The 21,332-nt window shown below is 56.0% G+C and overlaps 2 protein-coding genes and 1 non-coding gene across 5 annotated transcripts; 2 read left to right on the top strand and 1 right to left on the bottom strand.

Moving 5' to 3' along the window:
* The first annotated feature begins 1,875 nt into the window (after window positions 1-1,875).
* Window positions 1,876-2,023, top strand: LOC113265716 (small nucleolar RNA SNORA61). The gene has a single exon (XR_003320121.1). It is a non-coding gene; the product is annotated as a small nucleolar RNA SNORA61 (small nucleolar RNA).
* A 520-nt stretch (window positions 2,024-2,543) lies between these two features.
* NAGS (N-acetylglutamate synthase) lies at window positions 2,544-7,684 on the top strand. The gene is made up of 7 exons (XM_026512706.4): window positions 2,544-3,090; window positions 3,650-3,924; window positions 4,037-4,250; window positions 4,529-4,709; window positions 5,054-5,225; window positions 5,325-5,507; window positions 6,111-7,684. Exons 1-7 carry the CDS (start codon window positions 2,665-2,667, stop codon window positions 6,262-6,264), a joined length of 1,605 nt encoding a protein of 534 aa, XP_026368491.1. The 5' UTR covers window positions 2,544-2,664; the 3' UTR covers window positions 6,265-7,684.
* Window positions 6,663-11,115, bottom strand: TMEM101 (transmembrane protein 101). Of its 3 annotated transcripts, none has more exons than XM_048212797.2 (5): window positions 10,946-11,113; window positions 10,464-10,644; window positions 9,463-9,609; window positions 8,346-8,662; window positions 6,663-7,318 (listed from the first exon to the last, which is right to left on the bottom strand). In XM_048212797.2, the coding sequence occupies exons 1-4, from the start codon at window positions 11,080-11,082 to the stop codon at window positions 8,354-8,356; spliced, it is 774 nt and encodes a 257-aa protein (XP_048068754.1). In that variant the 5' UTR covers window positions 11,083-11,113; the 3' UTR covers window positions 6,663-7,318; window positions 8,346-8,353. The 3 variants fall into 3 exon arrangements, with proteins under 3 accessions (XP_048068754.1, XP_044245147.1, XP_026368492.1); XM_044389212.3 differs by lacking the exon at window positions 6,663-7,318 and adding an exon at window positions 7,659-7,740; XM_026512707.4 differs by lacking the exon at window positions 6,663-7,318 and having other exon boundaries at window positions 7,659-8,662; window positions 10,946-11,115.
* Between the last annotated feature and the right edge of the window lie 10,217 nt (window positions 11,116-21,332).

Here is a 21,332-nt window from a genome sequence, read left to right as displayed (position 1 = left end):
AGCATCTCCATGACCCAGGGCCTGGCGAGAAGACAGGATCCTGATTCTGGGCACACTGTAAGCTTTGCTCTGAAAAACAAAATGACGGCCTACTTCAGAGGGGGACAAAGAGAATTCAAGCTGGAACCACAGATCCACAAGGATCCTCAAGGCCTTCCGTTCAGAGGGGTGGGATCAGGTTGGGGTGTTGACCTCAGACACCCACACTCATCTCCTCCACAAAGCAGGGCCAGTTCTCCAACCAGAGGCTGGCCTTCCCCCAGGGAGAGGCTGTGGGGACACAGTGGCCCCAGGGTCACTGGGCCTGGAGTTAATCATCTACCCAGGGTATCCCTGGGCCCATTGGCTGCCTGGCGACACGGCCCTCTGGGCTAAAGCCCAAAGCAGTGGGAAGCAGCTCCCCGGCTGGTGTCTGCCCCACCAGCCCAGGGGAAATGGGGCTGAGGCTGTTGGCTACTGAAATGGGCGGGCCCCTGGTCTGAGGAGGGAGACGTCAGCCCTGCCCTCAGGGAGCCCAAGTCTGAAGGGAGAAGTCAGCCTTGCCCTCACATAGGCCCTGAGTTGGCAGGAGGGGGAAAGGGCCTGGAAGGTGCCTACATTTGGGAGAGAAGGACGTGAAGAGAGGCCAGAGCTGGGGCAGAGAGACCGAGAAGGAGGAATCCTGAGTGGAGAGGGGCCAGGGAGGGTGAGAGCTCTGATGAGGGGCTTGGAAAATCATTTGTCCTCCAGGAGCTAGGGCCACCTACTCTAGTGGATTCTGGGAAGTGCAGGGAAGTAGGGGGTGGGCAGCAGTAAAGTGGGAAGAGAAAGGCCTTAGAAGTGACCCCACAGAGTAGGGAGTAGACCTTCCATGCTTCACTCTCTAACGGAACCCAGGATTTCTGAGTAGGAAAATGGAAAAGTCAGTGGACGAGGTCACAAAGGTCAGCTCCCCCTCCCCCTGCCCGGAGTCTCCTGCCTGGGATAGGGCATGCGTGTGCTGTGTGTGTGCACGTGCTGGTGCGCGCGTGAGTGTGCTGGCAGGGGATCCCGGGAAGGGGTTGGTGTGCTCACCCAGCATCCTCTGGGATACTCAGGAGAGAAGCAGCTCAGGCCACCGCTCGCCATTCAGGCAGAGCCCCAAGAGTCCTGACTCCCAGCACAGGGAGCACAGAACTGCAGAGAAGGAAGAAAATGGCAGTGGTGAGAACTTAGGATGCCCAGCATCTGGCCATGACACTAACAGCCGTGTGACCTTGGCCAAGTCACTGCTCCTCCATACTTGCTTTCCTCCTCCACAATGACAGAGGGTGGGGCTCCCGCACAGTGTCCAGGAGCGCAGGATGTGTACAACGGACAGTGTATGGGGTGCTCTCAGGCAGCAGGTGGATACAGTATCAAGTCACAATGAATCACATCCTGGGAGAGTTTTCAGGTCCTTTTCAAATCTTGTTCAAGAGCATGCACCTGGAGCAGAACCGCTTTGCTTCAAAGAACAGCCCCACTGTTAATGAGCTGAATGACCTTGGCTCTCACGTAGCTCTGTGCCTTGATTTCCTCATCTATAAAATGGGCAGAATAATAATACCCATCCTGGTGTCAACGTGAGGATAAGTTACTATACGTGAAATGCTTTGCACGGTGCCTGGCATGCCGCGTGTGTCAGGAGAAAGCCTCCCAGGCTGCCAGAGCACTTCTGACACTGGGCACTCGCTAGCCTTCTGTGTTACCACGAGAGCAGGCAACACTAGCCAGCTGGAATTTAATAACATTTTGTTCTGGCTTTATTCTTAAGGCTTTCTTCTGTTTATAGCAAGTGATACTGGTTTTCTAGTTATAATCGTGATAGGGATAAATTTTAAATTTAAAAACTTGAATACTAATAAGGGGTGATTTACCTTCCGGTTCCCTTTCCCACTGGATCTGAACACTGGTCTTGGTAGACAGGGGCATACATTTGGGGAAAGAAGAAAAAGGAACACCGAAGCTGGCCTCACAGTGCTTCTAGTCTGGTTTATAGCTTATGGCCTAGTTTCAAACAAGGAAATAAAATAAAATAAAATAAAATAAGTAAAATAAAATAAAATAAATAAGGGGTGATTTGAGAATAAGACAAAATTCTTCAAAGTGGTACCCAGTGTCTGGAGCCTAGCAAAGCCTGGTAACCTCATGATCCCAATCTTCTTAGAGCTCAGATGATAGGACAGAGGCATCCCCGCCTCCAGCAGAGCTGGCACACCTCCACCCTCCTTCCACTCCTCCCCACTTCTCCTTACAGTCTCCTCCCTCAGTCCCACAGGACCGGCCACCTGCTCCCCCTTGTTGCGCTCCTCACACTCTCGTTTAACCAGAGCCTCGCAGACCGCCAAAGCAATTCTGGGTCCCCTGAGCCCTTCCTGGAACCGGCCTTGGCACCAGATGAAAGACACCCCGCCACCCCTTACCTCTGCCTCGTGACCCGTGCTAGTGGGTTCCGTCCCCCCTCAGGGGCGGGGGATACTGGTGGCCCCGCCCTCTGACCCATGGCCTGCCCCTCCTCAAATGCACACAGAGACGACTCTGCACCCCCAGTCCGCACCCCGCCCCGGCGGGTTCAGCCCCGCCTTGCCGCAGGTTAAGAGCCCCCCAGAGCCTGGCGCTGCGGACAGAAGCTCACTGGTGGGGGGGCCCGCCGGTCTGGTTGTCATGGCGACGGCGCGGTTGGCCTGGGCCCTACGGGCCACTTCTGCCGGAGGAAGGCTGCGCGGTCCCCGAGGCACCGGGGGCGCCCGGAGACTGAGCGGCAGCGCGCGACGGCGGACGTCCAGGGGCGCCAGCCCGGGGCGCCGGCTCAGCACCGCCTGGGCGCCGGCCCAGCCCGCACAAGAAGGGACGGAGGGCGCCGAGGACGACAGCCACTCGCCTGCCACGGAGGTGCCGGAGTGGACGCCGCCCCCCGCGCCTCCGGTCCCCCCCGAGCCTCCCGGGCCCCCCGGCGGCCGCTCGCTGGTGCAGCGGGACATCCAGGCCTTTCTGAACCAGTGCGGAGCCAGCCCCGGGGAGGCGCGCCACTGGCTCACGCAGTTCCAGACCTGCTACCACTCCGCCGACAAGCCCTTCGCCGTCATCGAGGTGAGCGGAGCCCGGCGCCGGCGTGTCACAGTGAGGGGATGGACGGGGGTTGTATGGCGACGTGTCGCCGGGCATGGCGGGGCCGGCTGCGGACTCCGCACAGCGGAAGCGGTAAGGGGTGCTACGGTGCCCGGACGAGGGCCCGGGACTGGGCGAAGCTGTGCGCTGCTCCGATAGTCTCACGCCCGGCCAGGGCGAGGAGACTGGGGACCCTAATCCGCCAAGTGTGATACTCTGGAGAAGTCCCCCCCACCACCATGGTTGCAGTTAGGGGTTCAGATGGCAAGTGGGGAACCTGGACAGGAGCCGCCTGGGTCACCCCTCCCCCCAAGACGTCATAGAGTCCAAGGTCGCAGGGAGGCACAGAGGGAGGAACACCAATGTGAGATAAGGGGATGGCAAGACGCAACGGGGCAAAGGGCGGAGCAGGTGGGCGCCGGTAGCCTGAAATGGGGCCTGACTGCTCCTGGGCAGGGTAGGGGCACCGACAGGGCGCTGGGGACCAGGCTACAGGAGTCAGGGCCAGTGTTGCCCCTCCTGAACGCTCCCTCCCCCGCAGGTGGACGAGAAGGTACTCAAGTGCAGTCAGGGCGTATCCAGCTTGGCCTTCGCCCTGGCGTTCCTGCAGCGCATGGACATGAAGCCGCTGGTAGTCCTCGGGCTGCCGGCTCCCACGGCGCCCTCCGGCTGCCTTTCCTTCTGGGAGGCCAAGGCACAGCTTGCCCAGAACTGCAAGGTGCTGGTGGATGAGCTGCGGCACAACGCTGCCACTGCCGTACCTTTTTTTGGCGGCGGCTCGGTGCTGGGCGCCGCTGAGCCAGCCCCTCACGCCAGGTTAGTGCGGCCCTGCCTGGCAAGGCGTCCTTAGACGTCGCCCCGCCGCCCGCCCCGCCCCAGCCCCGCGGGCCTGGAGGCGGCCCTCTTGAGCACCACGTCTGGCCCACAGCTACGGTGGCGTCGTCTCCGTGGAGACCGACCTGCTACAGTGGTGTCTGGAGTCCGGCAGCATCCCCATCCTGTGCCCCATCGGGGAGACCACCGCACGCCGCTCCGTGCTCCTTGACTCGCTGGAGGTGACCGCGGCTCTAGCCAAGGCGCTACAGCCCACCAAGATCATCTTCCTCAATAACACAGGAGGCCTGCACGACAGCAGTCAAAAGGTGTGTCCCCTCTGGATGGGCTCCACTCCCGCGACTCCGGGCCTGGCTGAGCCCCTCTTGGGCTCCCTGCTCGCCTCCCAGACGGGCCCCAGAGTCATTCTCAAGCCGGGTGGGTCGGAAATGGAATGGTGCCCAGATCCAAACCCTCCCGGGCTGAGGGCTCCGGGAGGAAGTGAGGGTAAAGGGGTCCCCAAGGTAGAGTCCGGGGCGGGGGGGGGGCAGGGGCGCAGTCCGCGGCCGGCTGCAGGCCAGAGGCTCACCCCCGGGCCTGGACGCAGGTCCTGAGTAACGTGAACCTGCCCGCCGATCTGGACCTGGTGACCAACGCCGAGTGGGTGAGCACCAAGGAACGACAGCAGATGCGGCTCATCGTGGACGTGCTCAGCCGCCTGCCGCACCACTCCTCGGCCGTCATCACCGCCGCCAGCACGCTGCTCACCGAGCTCTTCAGCAACAAGGGTGAGCGGGGGGGGGGGGGGGGGGGGGGGGCGCGCCTGGGGGTAGACCCGGCGAGACCCGGTTTCAGGGCAGGTAGGCGGGTCTAGGGGAAGTAGGTGGGACTACGGACGATGGACGGAAGTTGAGGGACAGACTGCCAGGGGAAAGCATCTCCCTGTGTGAAAATCAGGTACATGTCTATGCCGACCACAGAAATCACTTCACTGTGAAGAGCTTCCAAAGACGGTCACTGACCCACCGGCTCCTGGCCTATCTGGACCCCCCACCAGGCAGGGCAAATGCAGGAGCCGATGGGACCTGGCTCTTGGGCTCGACTAACCTCTCCCCCTCCATGCCACCCCCAGGGTCCGGGACCCTGTTCAAGAACGCCGAGCGGATGCTGCGGGTGCGCAGCCTGGACAGCCTGGACCAGGGCCGTCTGGTGAACCTGGTCAACGCCAGCTTCGGCAAGACGCTCCGGGACGACTACTTGGCCTCGCTGCGCCCGCGGCTGCACTCTGTCTACGTCTCTGAGGGGTGAGCCTACGGGCCCCAGAGGGCAGGGACCGAGGGACAGAGCCGGGCAGCTTGGGGGCCAAGAAGAGGTCCCAGCCTGCCTCTCCCCTGCTGCGCCAGGTACAACGCGGCCGCCATTCTAACCACGGAGCCCGTACTGGGGGGCACCCCGTATCTAGACAAGTTTGTCGTGAGCTCCAGCCGCCAGGGCCAAGGCTCCGGCCAGATGCTGTGGGAGTGCCTGCGGCGGGACCTGCAGACGCTGTTCTGGCGCTCCCGGGTCACCAACCCCATCAATCCCTGGTAGGTCCCGCCCCCGCCCCGCCCCAGCCCCCACGGCCACGCCCCAAGAAGGCCGGGCTTCCCCCAAGGAAAAGGCCCCACTCCATGTGGCCCCGCATGCCCCAGGGAGCAGACCACACACGGAGTCCGAGCTTGCCCAGAAGCAGGGCACACTTCCACACGCTCTGCCCCACTGCAGCAGATTCCTTGCAGACGCTCCCCGACTCGCCGAGAGTCCTGAGAAATCCTGACCCTCCAGGCTCTATTCCAGGCCCAGCTGCTGCACTGACCCCAGGCCCACTGCATCTCCAGGGGAACATTCTCTCCTTTCTCTTTCCTTCTGCAACTATCCCCTCACCCAGTTCTGTGGGGACCCAGAGGTGAATAAAAATCCCTCCCCTGGAGGCACAGAGAGCAAAGGACATCCTCAGTCTAACCTTCCTAGCCTTGGGACTCCCGCAGGTCCACTAACTTCTCTGAGCCTTAGCTGCTTCTCTGTGAAAAGAACATACCACCACCAGCCTCTGAGCTGCTGCTGTAAAGACGAAACCAGATAATAGCAGGTGTCCAGCAGGCGTAGTGAGCACCGGCCTTGCCCTAAAGGCTGCTTCCTCCCCCCACCAGGTACTTCAAACACAGTGATGGCAGCTTCTCCAACAAGCAGTGGATCTTCTTCTGGTTTGGCCTGGCAGATATCCGGGACTCTTACGAGCTGGTCAATCATGCCAAGGGGCTGCCGGACTCCTTCCGCAAGCCAGCTTCTGACCCAGGCAGCTGACCCTCACTGCCCGCCCTGCAGGCCCTGGGACAACCAGGGTGAACCAAAAGCCATGCCTGCTGGAGGTGATCCCAGGCAGCCACAGGCTGGACCACGCTTGATGGCTAAGAGATCTGCTGAGAGGAAGCAGCCCCCACTCTACTCTGCCCAGAGGGGGGAGCCCAAGTAGGGACAAGCACAGGAAGAAGGGTGTGTCCAAGACCCCTCCACCACCACCACCACTGGCTCCAAAGCTATAACCAGATGGGCTTCAATTTTCAGTCTAGAGATTTGGGAGGTGAGGGTCGGGGGCTGGACTTCCAGGGCTCTACTCAGGGCTAACCTTACAGGTGGGCCAGTTTCTGTGGCCTCTGTGCTGTTTTGAGGTTCCCTTGCCCAAAGTATCACCCCATTTGCTTGATATTCCACCACTTATTTTAATTCCTTTGGGTCTTACAACTTTTCAGGAGGCCTTGATTAAAACACAAATACGTGTCTGAGAGTCAGCTCACACTTGAAAGGAAATGAGCAGTGACCTTCTGGGAGCAAGATCTTGAGGGCTGGAGAAGCAGGGGTCTCCCAGAGGGAAGAGAGAAGCTAAATGAGAGGGAGTGCCCCCAAGATGAACGCTGTCGCCCCCAGAGGGGCTTCCCTCCATCCCACAGACCAGACCAACATCAGCCCCAGCGCTCTTTCCAAGCAAGGCCCAGACTTGGCCCCCACAGCTGCAGGCTGGCTCCATCTGTGGGAACAGAAAACCTCGGCCAGCGGGAGTCCAAAGCCAGTTTCAACCCGCATTTTTGACCCCCCAAAGTGCCAGGCCTCCATACTGGTCGCCGGGTTACTTTCAATCAGGAGGTGCATGGACAAGTAGGGAGAGGACCATCGTGGCACAGCAGGGCCATGACAGAACCAAACCCCAGGAGCAGCCTCTGACTTCCCTCAGGAGAGGGGTGACAGAGAGCACAGCTTTGCGTGGGCATGAGACAGGCCCGACCTGGAATCCAGCCGTGGCTGCATCTGCTCTGTGGCTTGAGGTAAGCTGCTCGCCTTCTCTGAGCTCCCATTTCCTCATCTGTAAGATGTAAAATCCTCACAGTGGACACTTCACGTTAGTTCCCCCCCAACCCCACCCCAGCTGCCCTCACCAAAGATTCCTTCAAAAGAAACCAGGAGGATAAAAGGGGAGGAAAAGGCAAGCTACGACACAGGGACTGAGGGGACGGACCAAAGACAGACTACAGGGAGGATCCTGACCAGACAGCCAAAGGCCTGTGGGAACTCTCAGAACAGAGCAGAGACCACGGGAGGACCAAAGTGGGCCTTAACCAGATGTGGTCTTTCAAGAAACCCAAGATCAATCCCAGCCAATGGCAACATGCCCCGTGGGGAGAACAGAGAAGCAAAGCCAAACGTCTATATAAAATGTTTATTTTTGGAGGACTGTGTGGTCTGGTGTTTCGGAGGGCACTCACCCCAACCAGGCCAACCATAGAGCTGGAAACAGAAGGCAGGAGGCAGGAAGTTGGCTGCTGCCAGCCCTACCCCTGCACACCCCAGACAGGGGCCTGCTCTGCTTTCAAAGTGGGGCGACAGCTAGTGCTATTTCTGCCCCCGGCATACCCTGAGAACTCACATGACTTCTGCAGTGCCCCCCCCCCCCCGGCTCCTCTCGGCCCAAGCCACGTGTCAACACACATACTCACTCTCAGTCTCCAAAAAGCACTGTAGATCCTAGCTGCACTTGCCAGGTTCAAAAAGGAATTTTTCACATTTGCTCACTTCCGGTTCATGGTCTTCCTTCCTCTCTCTCCCACTCTCAGTACCCCCACCCGAGCCCTGCCTTACTCCCTTCTCTGAGACAGGAGACCCGGGGAGCAGTTGGCCTCAGGTCTCCTACCAACGAACAGGAAAAAGCCCCTGGAAGGCATCATCATCAGGCCTCCCACCCACCAAGGGCCGAGACCTGCCTCTTACCAACACATACACACACAGCAAAGAACCAAACCAACAGAGCAGAAAGCATAAAGAAACAACTGGGCCAGCAAGGAGGAAGGCAGGGTGGCCCTTGGTGGCTCCCCGCGCCTATCTTGGCCTCTCACCGTGCCGCTCAGCCATCAGTGGCCAGGATGACGGCGGCCCCGAAGATGCCCACACTCTCTCCAAGGAGCTTCATCTGGTTCCAGAACTCAACGCGCCGTGTGTTGTGCCAGTAGGCAACATTGCCGTCAATGAGCAGCATGACTGGGGGCAGCAGTATGGCCAGGATCTGGGCAGCCAGGGTCACGTAGTAGCCTGACAGGAAGGCCAGGGCCAGGACGCCATACAGCACGAAGAACAGCTGGATCATCAGCTCCCCTCCCGGGAGATGGTTCAGATAGGCCAGCCGGTCCTCCTTGCTGTGCTGCAGTGAGTAGGCCTAAAGACACACCGTCCTCTAAGTCTCTCTGGCCAGCTGAGGAGCCTGTCTGGGGATGGCTGCCCCTGAGATGGCACCTGCAACTCGGCCTCTGCCCAGTGGGCTTCTGACTCCCACCTCAGACTTGGGGCTCTCTGAAACGAGGGCCTGCATCTCCCCCCACCGACTAGGGAGCTCATGAGGTTAGGGCCTGTCTCTCCTCGCCTTCAGGGTTCAGAAGGGCGGAAGTGAGTCTCCACTGCCAGCCTGGGGCTCTCACCTCTGAATCCAGAGCTCTACACATGGGATATGGTGCCCAGTAACTAAGATGAAGCCAAGTGACCTGGAGCCTGTCCACGTCCCCATCACACTGGCTCCGCCTAGGTCCTCCACGAGGGAGGGAGTACCATAACTGGCTACCCTAGGCAACACCCGCCAACTCTAAGCTATAGAGCCCCATCTGGGGTCTGAACCCCAGCAAACCTCTCCTTTGCCCCCTCTCCCAGTCCTCCAGGGGCTGCAGCCATGAGAGGACTAGTCCACCTTGTTCTCCTGACTCTCAGGCTTGGGACTGAATGGTCAGTCGAACCTCTTCTCTTCTCTCTCTGGTGGCAATAATGTTGGAAGAAGGGACTCTGAGCCAGGTCTCAGGCACTTGAAGGGCCCTGAGGCCCAAAAGCCGGCTGGGGCAGCTCCCAGGAGGCAGACCATCAGGAACTACATGCAAGGCCTTATTCTGCCCACCTCCCTGCGTTCTGCCAGGCAGGGGTTCAAACCTCACCCCCAGGCAAGCACTTCCAGCCAACAGTCCCCCAACCTACCACGCAGATGAGGTAGATGCCCAGGAACACCTGGCCGGTGGACTGGAGGGAGCGGCTGCGGGGTTTCCGGCGGTAGAGCTCCCCGGCGCCGCTGGCCAGCACAAGAAAGCCGCCGATGATAGCAACTGTGCGTGAGTACATACGGACCTGGACCGAGGTGAGGGGACCCCAGTCAGGGACTGTAGCCACCACGTTTCTCCTGGCTGTCCAGAGCACAGAACTGCCCGTCTCTACGAATCCCATTCCATCTGATGAACCCTCTTACCATTTCCAAGTGTGGTGGGCACGTGCAGCAGAGATAGATAACTCTTTTTATCAGAAGTGGAAACTGAGGCCCAGAGGGGTTAATAAAATTGTCCAAGGTCCTACAGAAAGTGGCAGAACCTAGATACCAAGAGTTGCCCCCTCTGCACCTCCAGGTGTACAGACTCGAATCCCAATGTTCTTTCTGCTATATAGTATAGTCTGTCCCATGAAAACACCATTGATCCCATTGTCCGGTAGCTGTTCACACATCTGCCTCCGCTACCGGCCCCTTCCTTTGCCTAGGATCGCCTACAAGCTTGCAGCGCCTGGCACAGGTCCTGGCACTGTCTGGTTTACATGTTGTACTAAATTAATTAAATTTCATAAAATCAGATGGTAGGAACCGGTACTCTCCAAAGTCCCTTTTGCCCTATAGCCTGACATTACTAAACTAATAGTATAAAGGGTTCTGGTCTCATCTGCAAAGCTAACTGCGGTGTGACTTTGGGAAAGTCTGTTTCTCATCTTCAGACCTCAGTTTTCACACCCTGAAAGGCAGTCTTGTGTGCTCTCTAAGGTCCTTTCATCCTTGCAGTCTCTAATAATCTCCACAAGCCTGGGGGTTCTGCCTTCCCAGGCTTCACACTATGCACCTGGCTAGCACCATGCATTACCTAAATGCCCCGGGGCACTGGGTACTGGCCTCGGGCTCCCCATCCCCCTAGCGAAGTCCCGTCTTGGGCCGAGGTGCTCACCTTCAGCCAATCCCCGTAGTGGACGTAGCCCCCGATGTAGGCGGCGTAGGTACTAATGGCCAGCTGGAGGGCCGCCCCCAGCGCGAACCAGCGCCGCTTCACTCCAAAGGACATGAAGCTGGCGCACAGCACGGCCGCCCCCAAGTCGAAGTACAAGTAGGGCACTGGGATGTCGGGCTTCCTGCGAGCCGGAGAGGGGAAGAAGCAACGAGGACAGAATGAAGCGGGAGAAGAGCCTTGAGACCCCTTTGAGTTCCCACAAGCTCCACTGCCCCCTAAACCGGAGGCCCTTCTCACGGCCAGGACCCCTGCACTACGCTCGATGCCCACCTTGCCCCAGACCACAGCCCCTAACAAGCCCGAGGTCCCAACGCTTCCCCAGCCCAAGGGTCCCAACTTCTTCCCCACCTCACCGCACCCCCGTTCTTGGGACGGACCGTAACGCCCCCCACCGTGCTGGGCGGCCGCGTGGGCCCGCTCACCGGCGCGCCTCGGCCCTCTCAGCGTACAGCATGAGCTGGCTGAAGCAGCCCCAGAAGGGGCAGCGCGTGAGCAACACCGAACCCAGCTGCATGATCAGCTGCAGCATCCACCGTCGCGAACCCATCTTCGACGCCATCTTGGGGAAGGGCAGTCCGCTGCGGCGTCACCCCGGACAGGGAGGCTGGCGCAGGGATGCGACACGCAACTTCCGGGTCTCGCGAAGCGGCGGGGGGCGGGATGGGGAGGGGGGGTGAGGGCAGCATTTTTCCCTTCCGACGGGAAACAATGCTCTCGCTCTCAGTTCCGGACTGAAGCATGTGTTCCTGCTGCGGAGCTCAGCCTTTCCCTCTGCTGATGGACTTAAGGATCCCTCCTCGTGGCTACAAAATTGAAAACTAGACTAGAGGAAGTAACAGTGGGTTCAGGTTATCAGAACCGTGGGCGAACTAGTCTTTAGATGCTGCTAAACCTGGGCTCCAATCCTAACCCCAACCCCAACAGACTTGGGGCATATGGCCCGCACTTTCTAAGACCCATCTGTAAAATGGAGAGGACAGCTACCTCGCAGCGTTGTTAAGAGGTTTAAATGTGGCAGTGTTGGTACCAGCTCATAGTAGGGGGTAGATACATGATGTAAACACACACACAAAGTCTCTCTACTTCTGTTTAATTTCAGAGTAAGGTGTTCTCTTGGCTAAGTCTTTTGTAGAGAAGTTTGGTCTCCGTCTGTCTCCCCTCTGTCCCGTGAGAGAAGAGCAAGATCTGATGTGGACACACGGGACATCTCAAATCAGTCATCCTCTCCAGCTCCAATGCTCCCGCTAACCACCGCCATTTGTTGGTTTAACTGCAGCAGGCTTCCACCTGGCCTCCCCAGCTTCTCCATTGGCCTCCTTTATTCTTAGCTCCCCTATTTTATGTTTTCATAACATCAGGTACCCTTCCTTTGAAATCCTCAGCACAATGGCAATTGTGTATTCCGGATTCTTTGTTAGCAACCAGACTAACCCTAGACTGCGAGCTTTATGGGGGCAAGGACAGTGTCTGGTTTCTGTATACTGTTATATCCTCACAGCCTAGTGTACAGGATGCATTCAGGAAATACATGCTAAATAGATAAATGAACAAAAGATGTTGCCACTCGGTCTCACTCATGGTAGGTATTCAGTAATTATTTGTTCAGTAAGTGGGCTAAAGTTCTGGGCACTCCAGGATTGCGACCACAAAGCCACCCCCGCCCATCTTCCTGCACCCCCCCACCACCACCCTGCCACACACAAACTCATCTTCCAATATCAAAGTTAAGACTCTACAAGCACGCCCACCAGGCTATTTAATTCAGGTCTGTTTGCTTCCAGTTCCCTGGCGTGGGGAGAGGAGCCTCATGTGAATTAAAAATTCCCACTCAGCCAGCCAAAGCTACACAAAACACGCCTCACATCTTATTTTTCACAGTCATTGGGATAAAGCCTGCACGTAACGGAAACGTGAGGGAGGGATAGATATATCCATGCAAAATCTAGGAAATGGGATTGTGTACATGCATGCTGGGGTGAGGGAAAGGAATGTCCAGATGAAGGGAATGAGAAAAAACCTGGATGAAAAGCCATTTTGTCTACCTGCCCCCAATGCGCCAGTGACAACCACATGAGGTAAGTTTTCCACAGGCACAGTGGAATCCCACATCTGTACTGTGGAATTTCCACAGTACAGAATCAAACTTTCAACTGGTTTTATCTTTCCATCTCTTCAGCCCAATCCCAGTTCAAATGTGACAAGAATGCACAGCCCTCAGGAAGGAGCTAAGGTGCTGAGGAGGACCTGAATTGGGACGGCGTATGCCCATAAAATAGTTGTAGGAGCCTGGCTGGGTTGTGCCCACAGGAGCAATACCCCTACCCCACCCCACCATCCTTATGACTTTCGCAATGGCAGCGGCCGGGGACATTTGTGGGGAGGGGCAGGAGACTGGGATTCATGAAGCTCCCCTTGGTACCCATCCCACCCTAATTCCCTCTGGTCTTCAGTCTCTGCCTTCTACTCGCCCTAGTCCCCAGAAGGTTGTTAAGTACTAAGGGCCAAATCCCTTTCTAGGGCTAGGAAAGATGCTGGCATTTTGTTAGGTCAGAGAATAGGTGAGTGGGAGGGTCAGAGGCCCTGCGAGGGGAACACGGCCATTTGTCCCCTCTCCCCTCCCACCACCACCACTCTTCCCATTCCTGCCCAGGGTGACAACTCGGCTGGAAAGACTTCTGAAGAACAGCCCTGTTAGTCGTCTACATCTCTATCTGCTCTCCCTCCTCCGGCTGCCTCCACTTCTCTCTGCAGCAGCCCTTACCTCTCCAGCGGGCTCTCTGCCTCCCCAGCTCCTCTAGAGCCCCACCTGCACTTGCGCTGTGCCACGACCAGAGCCACAGTGACCAGCACGGTGCCCAGGATACCCCGCATGGTAGCTGTCTCAGGCAGGCAGTGCCAGGCCTCCACACTGCTCAGCACCACCCCCAACCGCTGAGGGCCAAGACAAGTCAGGTTGCCCAGGTTGGCCACCCACAAGTGCCACAGGTTGTCCAAGCTTCCCAAAGGCCCACTGCAGGTCGCAGTCTTGCACCCAGGGGTGATTGGCCAGCAGCAGCCACATGCCCACCATCCAGACGTCTGTAGTCACCTTGAAACTGAAGTGTGGCAACCAGTTGTCTACAAGAGGAGGATGCCCAGCGCCAACAAGGCTGCCGAGACCTCAGCCTCCAGCTCACTGGTGTCATTCCCAGCCAGAGAGGACCTCTAGGCCTGGTATGGTGGCCAGGCCACACGTAGCAGTTTCCAGCTGGCAAGAGCCAGTGTAGACAGAAGAGGCCCCAAGCCTGGCTGTGCCTTGCTCGGTCAGCCAGTTGGGACTCAGGTCGAACTGCTCCAGGTTCCCCAGGCCCCACAGGCTGCATCTTATCTCACAGATAAGCAGGTTGTGAGATCCAGGAGGAGCATAGAGCCCAGGGTGGTGAAGGAGTCCAGGGGCAGGAGGGCCAGCTGGTTGTGGCTGAGGTAACGGCTCCACGAAACCCAGCCCCCCCCCCCCGGCTGCACCGGCCAGATCCCACAGGACACTGGGAGAAAGCAGCAGACCCACAGTCCCCACAGGCCCTGGAAGGAGCCATGCAGCAGGTAACTCAGAGTATCGTGGCCAAGAGCCACTCTGCCAGAGCTTGGGAGGGGGGCTGAGTGGGGGGAGCCCCCACAGTCCACCACACCACCTGCGGTTGGACAGGTGCAGGGCGCTGGACGCACTGCTGCCAGAGTGCCGAGTAAGGCCGTGGCCACTGTGAGAAAGGAGTGGCCACACCTGCCCCATCCTGGCCCCATGAGGGGCCGGGATGACGATGGCCTGAGGCTGCATCAGGCAGTCATGGATACACAGACTCGTGCCTCACTCCTCCACCCAGGACTCTGGGGAAGTGTGGGCATGCTAGGGAGAGGAAAAAGAGATACCATTCAGGGGTCTCACCATTTGCCAGGTCCCCCAACATGGTCTTATGGACACCTCCCTCCATCTCGCATAATTCAACCTGCTACCAAGGTTCTGGCGAGAGCTGTCGAAGCCCGAGACCCCGGCATTCTGATCCCCTACCCCAGCCACCTCTCATTCCCTTATGCCTACTAGGATGAAAAGCCATCAGGGAAGATGGCCTTTTTAAACCCCAGTACCCCTTCTTTCCTCCCACCCTATCCCCATCCCCACTTATTTCCCACACAGTCCAGGAGCAACTCTGCTGTCTCCTGCCCCTAAACACTCCCTGGGTCACTCAACCAGCCAACATTTGCAGAGTCCCTGTTCTGCAAGAGGACACAGCCTTGACTAGATCTGGGCCTAACCTGGCCACTGAGGTCAGGGCCTCAGGCCATGACGTTCAATGCACTCACCTGTATTCCTGGCACCACCTGCCAAGTGCAGCCCCAGCCCAGGAACAGCAGTGGAAAGAATCTCAGCTCTAGTTACCTGCCCTCGTGGCCGCCCACTGCCCCAAGCAGTAAAGAGGTCAGGGAAGCCATAGTGCTGAGGGTGGGGATGGGGGGTGGGGTGGGCAGGACAGGTTGAGGACATCTCCAAGGCCTTGGGGCCTTATAACCAGGGGAGCAGGATCCTGCCCTGCCTTTCTAAAAACACCACTCCTCACCCCACCATGGCCCTCTCCCTTTGAGCCCCACACCCTGGTCTATCGCTTGTCAGGATGGCAGCCTGAGGTCCCTTGGAGGCCTCAAGTCACCACACCTCACATCCACAAGTCAAAAAGGAGCCAGGCATCTTCTCTTTCATTCTATACTGCCTGCCTGAGAAATCTGCCATCATCTGTAATTCACCTAGGTCTTCTCTGGACACAAAGGAAGGAAATACTCTCTCTTGTTCTCACTAGACCAAAGGTCAAAATACTCCGTTCTGGCTTTTGAAGTGTCCAGCATTGCTTTCTGAAACAGAGGGGTCTGGGGACAGGGTGTCTGTACTCAGCACTTCTGCCTTGCCCTAGGAGGCCAACTAAACAAGTTTCTTTCTAGGCTCCCTGGCGTGCTCACTAGCCCCACCCAGCAAACTCTTCAGAGAATTGTAAGGGCCACATGGAAGAGATGGTTACCAAGGGCCAAGCATCTCACTCAAGGCTTCATTTAATCCTCAACTGAGACACTCATTCTACAGAGGAAACAAACGCTTGGCAAGGATACAGACGCTGCCAAGTCATACTGCTAACCAGTGGCAGAGATGAAATCTGACCTAACCTAGACCCGTCTGAATCCAGCCATGCTCCTGAGCAGTAACCCACAGCGCCCAAAGCCTGGGCCAGTGTCCCACATGCCAGCCGAACACCCCTCAAAGAAGGTAAGGCCCACGGGTGAATAGCACAGATTATCTCCAGAATGGGAAGAGCAGCTGAGCCGCCATCGACCTAGGATATGAAGCTGAGCCTTTGGTTGATCAGATTTGAGCCCCTTTGAATGAGTTCAAGTGATCTGGTTCAAGGAAATTATAGTGAAAATTTTGAAAAATCACTGTCAATAATCTTTGAGAGGTGCCTGGCCAGCTCAGTCCCTGGAACGTGCAACTCGTGATCTTGGGATTGGGAGTTCAAGCCCCACTTTGGGTATCGAGATTACTTAAAAAAAGAAAATCTTTTTTAAAAATTATAATAATGTTTAATGGATGCCTGGATGGCTCAGTCGGTTAAGCATCTGCCTTCAGCTCAGGTCGTGATCCCAGGGTCCTGGCATCGAGTCCCACATCTCCCTCCCCCTCTGCCCCCTGCTCATGATCTAGCTCTCTCTCACTCTCTCTCTAATAAATAAGATCTTTTTTTTTTTTTTTAAGATTTTATTTATTCATTTGACAGAGAGAGAGAGACAGCCATCAAGAGAGGGAACACAAGCAGGGGGAGTGGGAGAGGAAGAAGCAGGCTCCCAGCGGAAGAGCCTGACGTGGGGCTCGATCCCAGAACACCAGGATCACGCCCTGAGCCGAAGGCAGACTCTCAGCGACTGAGCCACCCAGGCGCCCCCTAAATAAGATCTTTTAAAAAAATAAAATTTAAATTTAAAATTATAATAATCTTTGAGAAAATATTACAAACTGAAGGTTGCCAGAGACTTGAGCTCAGCAAAAGTTCCAATTTTCAAAAGTCAGACAAGTGTGACAACAGTTAACAAAATTCAGAAAGGTTCATTGAGCATGTTGTGTGAGCAGTTACCTAGAACACAGGGACCACCAGCTGCCCGCATGAGCGCACCAAAAATAAGTTATACTCAAACAACTTCAATTCCTTTTTTGATAGGGTAACTAGATGACTATCATAGATAAACATCTGAACTTTATACAGTCTCTCATTACATTCCTTGGGATAATGAAAACACAGAAGATAGTTTATACAAATTAGAATTAATACAACATTGGGATGGATAACTACTATATTATAAAATCAAGATTTTTTTAAAAGCTCTTAATAGGCTAGAATAGTTGGCTGAAAAAAGCCATTTCACTGGAGAAGACAAGAGAGCTCCCAGTCACATCTGCGTGCCCCTCACCCAGGGGCTGCGAGGAAAAGAAACATCCTGAAGAGCAAGGACTAGCGTGCTGGCGACCTGAGCTCTAGCCACAGCTCTAGAAAGGAGCTGCTGCTTAGAGGACAAAAGGGCACAGGACCACATGTTGTTTCTCAAAGCAGTGAGCTCCCCATCAATGAAAGTGTTCAAGTAAAGACAGTCTGTCGAGGATGCTGCAGAAAGGATATTTAAACTGGAAGACAGGGGCACCCAGGTGGCTCCGCTGGTTAAGCATCTGCCTTCGGCTCCGGTCATGATCCCAGGGTCCTTGGATCGAGCCCTGCATTGGGCTCCCTGCTTGGCGGGAAGCCTGCTTCTCCCTCTCCCACTCCCCTTCCTTGTGTTCCCTCTCTCGCTGTCTCTGTCAAATAAATAAACTCTTTAAAAAAAATTATAAACTGGAAGGCTGGACTATTCCCTAGGAGCCACGACATCCCTGGCATTTCTAAGTCAGGATATCTGTGCTGAGCTTGCTACTGCCCGGGCCATCTGGCCCTGGAAGCATCCTCTATGTGCGCACTGTTCACATGCTGACTTCTGGCTTATCCTTCCCATAGCCAGGACACAAGGATGACAGCAGGACACTTTCAGAAAGGCTCATCTGAACAAAAACCAAAGTGTATCTGAGGACAGCCTCCACCTGCAGGGGTGAAAGGTTCATTACTACAGTCACTCCCTTGCCGATATCCGCAGCCGCACTCCCTTCTCCCTCCATGGCGCACACGCGATGAACACCCTTGGTCGCACCCAGCTCTCCACCTTCTGCGTCTGCACCTCAGTCGCTCGACTGAGCTTTGTGGGTTACCACAAAGTCACACGATGTGTGTCTGCTTACACCCTAAATGCACGAGTACGGACCTCAGCAATCACGGCATTTCTGTCCTGTGTTTACTGAACCACTAGACCCGCACTCCTTCACCCTCACCTCCCTGTCAGATCTACGAACTCACCAGCAACCGTGAGCAGCTTCCTCTTTATAGTGGAAGAAGGGGCCCCTCCCATCAGAGGCCGAAACATCTTCTGCGGCCATGGATCTCGTCTCCCACCCCCCTGGAGTGCACGACGAGGTAATGAGTCCTGAACACCCAGCCCCAGCCCAGTCCTCCCCGCTGAACGCCAGGCCTGTTCTCTCGCTGCCCAGCTGCCATCTGCTCTTCAGGGTTTCGCAGGTAAGACAAACAAGGCAAAACGAGACTCTTGATTTTTCCACAAACCTCTTTCTCGTTGTTCGCCATCCACACAGAAGCCGCTCTCGGTTCCTCTTCCCCTCACCACCTCGACCTCAAAACTTCTCCATCAGCAAGCCCTGTCAGTCGTGAAGTCATCCATCTGTCACCACCACGTCCCGCCTGGATGACCACAACAGCCTCGGAATGCAGCGGTCTGTTTCCCCCTTTGCTGCCTGACAGACTAAAGCCCTCGACAGCTTCCGACCCTCCAACAGCTCCTCACCGTGCCAACAACAGAGTCCAGTCCCTACGACGGCAACGAGGCCCTGCGTGATCCGCTCCTGCTCACGAGGCTTCAGCACCTATCTTCTAGTAGTTACTGAACACCCCAAGCTCTTAGCACCCTCAGCTTAGCGCCTGCTGTTCCCCCTAGCCAAGCACTCTTGGCTGGCACCTTGTTCAGATTTCACCTTCCATGACATCTCAAGAGACCATCCCAGAACATTCTCTTCAGAGCAGTACACGTACCTCCCCACAGTAGGCATGAGCGGCTACTTGAAACGAGGACGGAGACCAGGACCAAGGGGGTCAGATTCGAAAAGAAGCCACCACTTGTTAGTCCCTCCACTGAAACTAACTGCAGGAGTCAGCATCAGAAAAGTTAATTGGAGAGGTCAGTTGAGAAGTCACTAGAAATATGCCTCACCCTCACCTCACTTCACCAGTTCAGAAGAGATTTAGTTCCCCTTTAGACTTTCCAACAAAACTGAAAATGACAGGAAAGTGGACAGGAAGGCCAAAGCCCGACCAGGGTCGGTCCCAGCTGCTGAAGTACGCTCCCAAGAAACCTGAGGGAGAGCCTGGCTGCTCCCACCTTGCTCTTCAGCTCCCCGGTCCTTTACGGATCCCTTGTCCTCTTCCAAGCTTGACCTCAAATCCCACTCTGTCCTGGATTGCTTTTCATCTTGACTCAGGCAACTCATCCAGTTATGAGCCTGGTGACTCTCTAACTTCTACCTTCAGTCCTACTCAACAGCTGGGTGCTAGGGAGTGATACAAAAGCGAGTACGTCATCGGCCTTGCCCTGGAGCCTCAAAATTCCCCATGAGACCGCTCAAGGAAAATCTGAACAAGTAACTATAATGCGAGTCGTACATGCCACAGGACATGAGCGATACAAAAAAACTCTAGGACTCGCCTTCCATTTTGTCAAGGATGGCTTCGCCGGTGGCTCTGAAGCAAGGCATTGCAGGATAAGACGGACGAGATAAAGCCGGATGGGCTGGGAGTGATCGGAGAGATCACCTGGCCCCTACCGTTCTAAGATGCTAAGATTAGAGCGCACTTGTGAGCTGGGGATGACGCAACTGGTTGGCCAGTCTCTTCTGACGTTGTGAAGTACACTGCCTTGTCAGCAGTGCAAGGGGTGCAGAGAAGAAATGTTTTACAATCTGGACGACATGAAGATGTTTGCCATGGGGCGTGGGAGTGCGAAAACATTTGCCTTATTTCCTACCTTTCTCTAATGAGCCATGTAAGGCTTTTCTAATAAAAAAAAAAAGAGCACACTCGTTTTGAAGCGTGGTTACCCAGCAGCAGTCTATGACCAGCGGATGGCAGCCCGACAGCATCCTCTTCTCCCCCGTAAGGTACCCGGTGCTATTATGTCGGACCCCTTACGGTTAGGCAGTACACACTGATGATTTCAAGTTTCTCAAAGGAGAATTCTCTGCCACGAGCAGCCCCCAGCAGTGACGAGAAAGCAAGCCCACCATGTAAACAACGATCATGCTTCAACCCTGATGACCAATTCCAGTTCTCAGACCTGCCCTTGCCACTCTCGCCACCTGCATGTTGCAGGTCCCAGCCTCATGCGTTAGCACCACCACGTCCCCCACGTCAACGAGACAGGAGGTTCTAGCCCTGGGTAGGACTGAAAGCTCTCTGTATCTTCCTTTGCTAACTCGTAGGTCTTGTGGAAGAACAGATTGCAACACACATATTCTTAACTTCAAAAACGTCAAGGAGCCTTTACCCTGAATCACTGGCTCCAGGCTGGAGCCCCTGACCTAATACCACAGTGCCCGGGCAATTTTCAAAGCTGCTCGGCCTCTTCACGGCACAAACTCGGTATCGGCTCCTTGTGGGAATGCTCCTTTACCCTACTGACTGCATCTTCACCACAGCAGTAAACCCAAGGGCACGCGGCAGTGGGGACGGAGGTCATCGGGTGCTGGGGTGGAGAGGTCTGTGTGTCCTGGGCGAGGGAGACACTGCAGAGCTACCTGCACACGTGTCATCAGGGACGCGAGCCCTCTGCACCACACTCTTCGACGGTTCGGTGTTCTTCCCATCTAGCGCGCCATTTCTGCCACTCTCCCCCGTCTGTGTCCCATCCTACACCGGGCAACAAGTAAGGAGTGTACATGCCATCAGTTTGCAAAGTCATGGAGCGGCATTAGGGGCCCACAGGGGGATAGAAGCCTGGGGTTTTGCTCCAGCTCTGCCATCACGGGTAGCAGTGGTTCTCGGGACAAGTCACTGAGCCCTGTGGAACCCACTCTCCTTCTGTAAAAGGGGTGGGTTTCATGTTGTCATCAAAGGAACTCCCAAGACTGCAGGGCAGAGGTAGAGGTGAGATCTGTGAGACAGAAGGCAGGACTGAGACACCCCCGACCCTTGCCCAACTGCATTACGTCATCAGCCTCATTGAAAACGCCATCTAAAGACAGACTTCTGAAACAAAACCGGAGCCTCTGACAATCACCTGATCCAATCTCCTCCCGACTCAACCATCCCGGGACCAAGCTCACACTTACAGAGCACCTTCTAGGCATCAAGCATTTTCAAGATCCTTAGCCTTCCACACCAACTCTAGGGGACGGGGATGAGCTCCATGCTGACCACTCAGACTGGTGAAATGACTTACCCACAATCTCAACATGAGGAAAGGGAGGTGTAGGGATTTAAGCCCAACTATTTATGCCTCCAAAGCCCTTGCTCTTTCTTTACCTCACTGCCTTTCACACCGTCCTAACTCCACCTCTTGAAGGGTTTCAAGTTCCCCCACATCATTTCATAAACTAAAACTAGAGTCAAAAGTACTCCCTACCAGAAGTAGTTGGTACCTACGGTCTTC

This window comes from Ursus arctos, unplaced genomic scaffold (assembly GCF_023065955.2).
Source record: "Ursus arctos isolate Adak ecotype North America unplaced genomic scaffold, UrsArc2.0 scaffold_24, whole genome shotgun sequence".
NCBI lineage: Eukaryota > Metazoa > Chordata > Mammalia > Carnivora > Ursidae > Ursus > Ursus arctos.
The sequence above is the reverse complement of the archived record's forward strand: the minus strand, read 5'-3'. Positions and strand labels throughout refer to the sequence as shown.